Genomic DNA, 9,737 nt, shown 5'->3' on the forward strand with positions numbered 1-9,737 from the left:
AAAAAGATAGTTCAAACAAAGTTTTCTTTCCTGTGATGAAACACGTTAACAGCCAAGACACAAAATCTCTGTTTCCAAGGGTGAAAGATCAAATTCCTTTAAGTTTAAAGTTCTCAGGTCTGAGGAACATTTTATTATTATTGGCATAACATAGAGAAAATAAATAACACTGAACTCATACAATATCTTCAACTGTTGCTATAACTCAAATTCAAAGAACATTAAGTTACAAAAACAAAATCTCAAATGAACAAATAGTCAACACTCAAAATACATTTACAGTTTTATTTACACTTTGAAACCTCACATGTAAGTGACATGTCCCCTCCTCGTCTATATCAGCAGCATTTAGACCTCTAATATTTAGGGATCAGCTTATTTCTGCTCATTAGCTCTGCCTGTCACAGAGGAATGTGCAGGATATTTTTGAAAATTCGTTTAAAATTCCCATTGCAGAGTGGATAAATGAAAGGGTTGAGAGTGGAGTTCATGTACCCTAACCATATGGTGAACATGTGGAGGTCATGGTGAACACACCCTTTGCAGAACGCCATGACCATGAAGGCTATGAAATACGGTATCCAACATAACATGAAAGCAGCGATGATGAAGCCCAACTGCTTGGCTGCCTTGTGCTCTTTATGGATCCTCAGGCTATGTATACGCTGTCGTGATTGGTCGATGAACCTTTGCCATGTCTGTCTCAGAGTCACTGCATTAGCTGGGTCCAACTGGCCATCTTCAACGTCCTCCTCAGTCCAGGGCAGAGAGCAACTGGGGTCGTAGTTGTTGTAGAGCACAGAGGTGTACCTCTGCATGTCCGATACCTGACTGATGTCACAGACACCGCTTACTGAGTTTGGTACCGTGATGTCACATTCATTTAAAGATGCTCGAAGTTTGTTGTCATTATTTCTCTCAAGCAGAGGGGAAAAGCTTGAGCAAATTACATCCTGTGGCACTGAGGGCCCACTCAGGGGAATCAAATTGTTTAGCTTCTTCTCCTCAGGAGACAAGGAGCACCTTTTAACCTTTGGTATCATTCTGAGACTTTTTGTTGTCATGGCAAGCAATGATGTCTGCTGACACTTTGTACCAATTTTTCTGTGCAATCTGGATGGAGCAGTTTTGGTTTTATCAGAATCCTCCAGGGAGTATGTCTGCTCTAAAGTGTTCTGATCCAGCTGTCGTTGTTTTGAAGGTTTTAGTGGAACCTCGAACTTCTTGGGTGATTTGCTATCATTTTTCTCAGATGTTTGAGCAATTTGTCCATTTTCATTATCCCAGAATGAATCAGTCGGATGAATGATTCTCTCTCTGTCTTTCAGATGTTGCCTTACTGCCAAGAAGATGTGCGTGTAAAACCACAGCATCAAAATGGAGGGTACATAGAAATTGAAGACGGCAGTAACAACCTTAAACCATGTGACAAAGCGGAAATCCGTGTCACACTTGTTCTCTTCTTCTGGTTTAAGTTCTACATGGGTGAAAGACCTCCATCCTAAAATAGGGATAATCCACATCATTGACAGCAACCAGGCTCCAGAAATCATAACACTTGCTTTTCCACGTGTTCTATATTTCAGGTACTTCAGCGGCTGTCTCACAGAGCGGTACCGATCCAAACACAAGATAAACAGACTGAAAATTGAAGCTGTGCTCGCGACATAATCCATAATAAGCCAAAATTGGCAGACTGCCCGACCCAGCTTCCATTCATCCTCCAACAAGTACACCAAGTTAAGAGGCATTACTGTGCTCCCTACAATCAGGTCCGCCACAGATAGGCTGACAATGTAGAAGTTCCCTACAGTGTGCAGGCTCTTCTCTTTCCTCACGGCATACAGGACGAGCAGATTCATTAAGATGGTGAGGAGAGAAAGGAGTCCTAGAGAGACTCCCAGGAGAGCGTTGTGGAAGCAGTTATGGAGGGATAGAGTGTGATTGCTCCTCAGTGTGTCACCATCAAGGGGGCCACTCCAACTTATGTTGCTGTTATTGACATAGCTGTTGGTGTTGAGGTGTAGCGGGCTTGAGGATGGTGACAGACTAGATTTCATCATGGTAGATGAGATAGTCACCTCTATAACCAGTCACATTGTGGAAAACTAAAAGCCATTATGTCTTTAACTGTGGGCTGACACATGTATGGAGCGGGTTTTTTAAGGTAAAGTGTACTTAGTTTGGGTCCAACAACCAGTTGGCATTTAATTTGAAACAGGTAATCCTTTGAATCCTGGAAAAAGCATAAATCAGTGTTGTCTCGATCTGTAGCCCATTTGTTAAATCCAAACATCTGGAAAACATGAAAAAAAAAGACAGATTAGACAGCAATTTGTCACACAGGATTATCATTTAAGATTGTTTTTCCTTGTTGCCTTCACCACTCAAAAATGTGTTGTTGTAATTGTTACTTAACGTAGATGTTTGAACTTCACTGTGCAGAATGATGTATGTGCAGAGTTTGACAGTAAAAGGCTGTTTTTACATTCATCTACTCAAAGTGGAAAGTTTCTCTGCACTCGACTTAAATACGTACGTATACAAGTGTGATGTGATAACTTGAAGCCTCCAGTGCACAAACACTAAGAACGGATGAAAAATATTCATAGATTCTGGATTAAGTTCAAGTTCATCTTTAACTAGTAAATTTAACTTTTTAATGGAAAATAACATATTGAACACAAAAAAACATGTATCTCCATACATGTTTTTTTGTGATCTTTGAAAAACCAAATGGATAAGAAGTAAACTAAAGCAGATGCACTCAGACTCAAGTGCCTGTGTACAAAAACCTTCATACGACACTTCATTAAATCTTTTTACTTTTTTGGTTTGGATATACAGTAATTATAGATTAAAATTCCTCTTGCTCACTCTCTTTCTCTGTCCAGCTGGCTGTCTTTAACACACAAGGGGAGGGTGGCAAATTCCATCATCGACACAGCAGCAGACAAACCGTGATTAGAGGAAAAGAGGCACTAGGTGTTGAATGACTGAATATAATTCTTTGGATTAATAAAAATCTACATTAGTGTATGCCATCTTTGGTCATTTGTTTGAATTTGTAAGGTACAGCAAGACATCATAAAAACATATCAGTATTCTGATGGAACGCAGCTGTTTAGGGTATTGATTTTTAAGAGAGTAGACTGAAATAAACCTGTTGCCATGGAGCCAGGTTGGTGTTTCTGTACATAGCTTGAGCAGACTATGATTAATCAGTGAATTAAAATACGTCCTTTGCCCTTTTTAGGGACTCTCAGAATGAAAGTTAAGTATAAAGCATTACATATATCACCCTTTTCCCCAAAAAGAGACAACTATCATATCATATGTGTTATTCAACCAATAAGAACACCAAATCCCACAGTTACCAAATCAAATTTCTCATAACAAAAAAGTTGGAGACACTGGGACTTCAAAAGGTGGTATTGCAGAATCCTTTAAATCAAGATCTTAATGGCAGAAAATACCAAATCCATGCTACAGTAGTGAACTGAATTAATGACTCAATGAAACAATAACAACTTTAAACATGCATACATACATTTTCATTCCCAGTTACCTGTTTGTTTCTCTCTTTCTATCTTTTTGTCTGTCTGTCTATCCATTTCTCTCTGCTTACTCACTGATGACACACTCAGCAGGAGAACGAAAAAAACCCAGCAAGCTGCAAAGTGTTTCATGCTCACTAGAGATTAAAAAAACATTCACAACAGTAGTGGGGGCTGAGAGGTTATTAGCAAAGCATCCTCAAAAAAATGAGTCATTCAGTCATGTTTTTCATACTGTAATTAAATGGGTCCATTCTGGGAAGAATTTGATTTACTCTCGTCAGACCCCATGTTAGCATCTTCTTGCTTACACCAATTCATAAGTAAATAAATGCAGCAGCCAGAGAAACTGAAAGTAAAGGAAGCAGTTACTGGGCTATTGCTTTATGGTGGATGTTAATTCTCCATAGACAGAGGGTTTGCAAAATAATCAAAAGCTTTCCAGCTTCATGGTACGCCTCATTTAATCAACAGTAAGAGCTTCAAATTAGTGATGAACTATGATGCCATCATTTAAAGCAGTTTAAGTGTAAAAGAACAAATACAACACACATACACATTAAGCCTGAACAACTAACCAAAATGTTATCTAAATCTGCTGCAACTTTCTAAATTGCAACAGATTCGACATTAGTTAAAGGTGAAATGTGTCAAAGCACAATTTTTAATTACATACTGTATGATTAGAGATGCTTGGCTTACACATCTTATTCTACAGACCTGAAAAAACATATTAGTTTGGTAGAGATCCATACAAAAATCCCACCATAATCATTTTAATATGTTGTTAAATGAAACTTAGAATAATAATGTAGATATCATCCTTCAAAGTAGTAATTACAATAGCAGTCAAAACAATCACAATTAGATCGTTTTATTCACATATCTAATTGTTCAACACTAATGTACATATACAGTACAGTAGCCTTATGTGGTCATTTGCTCCCTCACATATGAATCTTTATTAAGACCACTCAGTTTGATTTTATTCATGCTCAGCTTTCATCAGTCTCTTTGGCTTTCAATCTGAGCTGAAATATGTCACTGTAATTTTCCCACTCTATTTAAATACTGTGTTTATACGATGGCTGCCTCCGCAACACAATTTTATATAAATATTTATCAGCCTTATTCCTCACCGAAATCGCAAAGAACAACAAGACAAAAAAGGAGGGATGAATAGCAATAAAGAGGTAAAAGGGAAAAAAACAACAGCATTTTTTTTTTTTTTTTTTTTTGCGTTTCAACTGCACACTACTTATCGCACCAGCTAGAGGAGGACAGGATATGTATTCAACACTAATTGTTCAACAGGATTATCAGTGATGACCATTGCCTTTCTGATTTCATTATAAAAAAGAGGGAACACGGGTTAATCGTGCCATCTTTCGCCCTGTTGAGACCTGCTGGAGCCTATCTATCAAAATGAATAATGGCTCTCATGCGAAATACTACAAGTCTGTGCCAGAGAACCACCTGTTGAGCCGCCGCACGAGCACACGTTCAAACTTTTATATTGGACACGATCGATAAATACATGCTGAGTTTGTAACAGTAATCAAGCAACGAAATAATGGGATTTCTTAGTTTACATGAAAAAAAAAACTTTTGACCAGTTGAATAGTTAAAGTTATGAACCTATATAAGCGTCTGCAGTTTAACACTTACCAGTGTTGTGAACATTTCCTGTTGCAGTCCTGTTTATTCCAATCTGTATTCTTGATGAAAACCAGAAAACAAGTGGAGGACAGAGGTCGAAATTGCAAAGAATAAGTCTGCTTCTCTCTCTCTCTCTCTCTCTCTCTCTCTCTCTCTCTCTCCTCTCTCTCTTCCCTCTCTCTTTCTCTTTCTCCCCCTCTCTCCACTCCACCCTCTCGCTCTCTCTTGCTGCAGTTCACACTCTCTGTCTCTCTCCCTCTGTGTATCCCCCCTCACTCTCTCCTCTCTCCTCTTTATCTGCCCCCCCACACACACACATTTGATCTTTTCTCACTCTCTTTCTCTGCCCCCCCCTCTTTTTATCTCCCCCTTTCTCTGCAGCTAACACTTTCTGTCTCTCTCCCTTTCCACCCCTCTCTAGCCTTCACTCTCTCTTTCTCTCCCTCTCTTTTCCTCTCTTTTCCTTCTCCCTCATCTTTTCAGCTCCCCCTATCCCTCACCCCTTTGGACTGTACAGCATTTAGAGTTCACATGATATTGAGCTGAACAAAAGCATCCATAAAAATGACCTTATTACACAAACAGCTATTCACCTGATGGAGTGGCGCATTATGAACGCAGTGCCACGATCCAGTGTGTGATGGGCTGTATCGTAACAAGCACATTGTGAGCAGGGGGATTCATCTTCCTCTTTGAACACAGTGAAATCTGGACATTCATAAAGGAAAATACTGAGTGTAAAAGCAACTGAAGGTCTTAATTCTACAGTATTGTAAAAACGTCTGTGTTGAATATTTAAATCTTGAACTTTTATTCAAAGCTGAGGCATAATGTACAAATTTGGTTACAGAGAGAGGTGAAAGTGTGAGCTGTGGTTGGATGCAGTAGCATAGATAAGGGACAGCAGTAACAAGGGACCATGGTAACATGAACATGAATTCCTCCAATCACAACACACAAGCTGGAATGATGAAACTCAGCATACAGTATGCCAAACACTGGCAGCTGACTTCCTTCCATTTTCTGTTTTCAAAAGTAGACTCAAGCAGTGTTACATGGGTGTCAACAGGTCTACTCAGCAAGCACAATGTAAAGCTTAAAAGTACATTTGCGGGTGCTGACCTGGATTAAGAGTTATTTTGTTTGATTAATCATCAACGAGCCAGGGCTCACCAAGGGCTGCACATCAGTGTTCATCTAATCGGCACCAGTGTGTGAGTTTACTCAAAACATGAGGGTGACTGCTTTCATTTGGATGTGTGCCAACAGTCTGGTTTGGGCTTGAGTCATATCTCAACTTATATACGATGTGAATCAAGATGTATTTTCTTGGGAAGATTTTCAAGGAGGTACAGCTGATAACAAAAGTACAAGTTTAGAAAAATAATGCAGGATAAGTTCACAGTTTCTCGAGTCTGTCTTAAAACAGACTCCCTCACTGTAATAATATCTCATGTTCATACTGGCTGTTAAAAAACGGCCCTTGTTTTAAAGCTTCACTACAGATCCAGAAGTTCTATCATATTTGTTTTAAGGCTATTTTTATTGTAATTGACTTAATTTGAATTGTAATACAAGCTTATGCAATGTCCAGTACTAATAGCTTGGACCCAAAGTAACTAATGCTCCAACTGCAGATTTAAAGAAATTTAACATCTTGGTTGAAGTTACTCCTCAAACTCCTCAAACAAACTGAACACACTCATCAGGAATGAATACTGTCACCATTTAGCAGTTATTTTCATAGTCAAGATATTACTAAGCAGATGGCAAAATTTTAGAGATGACTGAAGTCCCACTACATCTGAACTGATATGACATTTGTCGATTGTAAATTCAGATTTTTATTTGTAGTGTTAGAGCAATGTACACACTTGAGGGCAATAGGGGTGCACACTAAGAGAGAAAAAGAGAAAATCTCCTTCATTCATTCACCATCACACATTCAGCACACTTCACAGGAGTGGGGTTATGAGTCTACTGACACAGCTGCCAAAGTGTTGCTTCTGAGAATAATTCTGGGTTTCATCTGGAACTGCTTTTGCGTCAATTGCCATTGTGTAATGGTTACTTGGCTAAAGGGAAGTCTTATGTGTGTGCCCTGCAGGGGAAAGATTACAGCTTCAAAAAACTCAAACTTTCTTTTTGTTGGGAACATTGTGCATGCAGGAAATATTGCAGAGAATGTTTTCGAATAAGGTGGCAGGAGACAAGTCTTCAAAGCAAAACAAACAGTCTTCCTCCACTTGTGGACAGAGCTTTATGTCCATACTTTGTTAATATTTAAGAACTACAACATGGAGACTTTGAAAGCTAGAGTTCATGTGTGTGAAAGAACTTAAATGAGCATTTCATGGCTATGCAAAGTCAATGCAATATTTATTCAGATCAGAGTAGGGAACATGACATGAATAAATGTAACACAACATATCCAAATCCTAATCAGTTTTTTTGAAACATGCAAGAAGTACTAAATAGTATGCAAAGCAAATGGTGATGAGCAGTAAGGAAGCCGAGAGCAGCTGTAGTTTATCACATATATCCACATTTAACATTTAATCATATGACAGGACTTTAGCACCCTGAACGACATTGTGTACAAATGTTGTAATCAAAATGTGAATTTAGATGTAATACAATTTCTAAAAGACAGTCTTTACATTGCAATTAAATCACAAATTACTCACATTAATATCAATGTTTTGCATATACCTGTCATGTATTTGCTGTTGCAAGTTAGTAGTATGAACATAACGTATGGGGGAAATATATAATAATATATTGATTATCATTATTTTATTTGATTGTATTTTTCTGGTCTCCTTTTATGCAGTAAAAACACCTTAATTAATTTGTGCAAAATGTGATTAGTTTTGAACATTTTGAACATTTTGTTATTTATATTTGCTATCATGTACAACGCTGGCCCTGCACCAGCTCTCAGCACTATTGGCTGAAGATGTGTTTGAAGGCTAGTAAGCAAGCATTTGAGCAATTTATTGGATCACACATACAGCTCCCTAAACTCAAAAATAAAAATAAAAATTTCCATGTTCATATAATTACAATATCATGATAACAATAACTATTTTGACATTACACATATTTGACATTACACCCACTTTACTCTCACGTAGATGTCATTTTTGGGCTGAAACAACTCCTTGTGACTATGAAGGCATTTACAGACCAACTTTACTGACATCTTCATCCTCACTCTCCTGTTTGTTTTGTTGCTTTTTGTTCAAATAAGACAAATTGCCTCAATGGACTCTGGGATACGGTGACCTTAACAAACCCCTTTTATCACTCCACCCAACCACGAGCTGGGAAGAGACCAAAACTACCTTGCCTACGCACGGGCTGTGCAACAAAAAGCATCATATCACCAACACATCTGGCAGCTGTGAGTCTGACAGCCGCTGTATTGCTGTGCACACTAGACTTAAATGAAGCTTTGGGTCACTCTTCCGTGCATACAGAGTGTGTGAAGTATGACCCATAACACAGTTAGAGTAGACAGCTGCCTTGATTATGTACAATCAAAGTGTAGCTGCTTTATGGCGGAAAATCACAGTTGAAAGGTGCCTTAGTGAAGACGGGATGTAACTGAAAACACCTGTGTGGGTGTGTGCAGGACCTTCACTTCATTTTGTACATTTTGTGTCGTCCATATGCAAGCAACATTGAATAGTTGATGTTTACATTAGTCTATAATTTCATGCACTGCCAAAATGGTTTTGGGTTTCTGAAGAAAATGGATAAAGTGTTATTGCCTTCTCTAACCTCCCCAACAGGAAAAGGCTGAGGGTAAAGAGGTGATGAAAAGAAAGAAAGGAAGGAAGGAAAGGGAGGTAGCAAGGGGACAGGGTGAAAATAAGGATGAGATGACAAGGGGAAGGAAGGTTTGAAGAAAGCAATTAGGAGTGTGTGTGTTTGTGTGTGTGGATCATGAATATGATAAGATGACAAGGAAATGGCATCCTGAACTGAAACATTTATGGAGAAAGGAACAGTGGGTGGTGACAGAAGAGTCCCTATGAGCAAACGATTTTCAGATATTGAACTCCCCTAACCCCTTCGGGAAAATCCCTTCTTTTAACAAATACCATCAAGGTAGCCAAGTAGAGCTGCTCTGTGGCCAAAAACTGCATGAATCATTTTATGAAGCCAGCCATTGTTTACAAACAGCCTGAAAACTTTAAACTTAAAGACCTATCAAAAATTTAAAAATAGTTTACTCCTGTTTGAGAAGAGGGAGGGACAAATGAGGATTTTATGGTTCAATCAATACTTATAATCCATAATGCATACAAGCTCATTGTTTAATTTAGTCACGGTGATACTGACTGTGCATGAATGAAGATTTAAACTGACAGACTGTGATATGAATGTGCCGTAATGACAAGGTTTTCTATTTCTGTGTGTGAGTAATACAATTTGGAGCATCCGTGCACGTATGTGGCACAGTGTATGTAATAATGTGTGTATTCTAAGTTTCTGTGCATGAATGTGAGTGTG

General features: G+C 38.5%; 1 protein-coding gene across 1 annotated transcript; it reads right to left on the reverse strand.

Moving 5' to 3' along the window:
• Nucleotides 1-401: 401 nt before the first annotated feature.
• hrh1 (histamine receptor H1) lies at nt 402-2,099 on the reverse strand. The gene is given in 1 exon segment (XM_053316378.1): nt 402-2,099. A coding segment is annotated over 1 exon segment (1,698 nt).
• Nucleotides 2,100-9,737: the final 7,638 nt, after the last annotated feature.

This window comes from Scomber japonicus, chromosome 3 (assembly GCF_027409825.1).
Source record: "Scomber japonicus isolate fScoJap1 chromosome 3, fScoJap1.pri, whole genome shotgun sequence".
Lineage (NCBI taxonomy): Eukaryota > Metazoa > Chordata > Actinopteri > Scombriformes > Scombridae > Scomber > Scomber japonicus.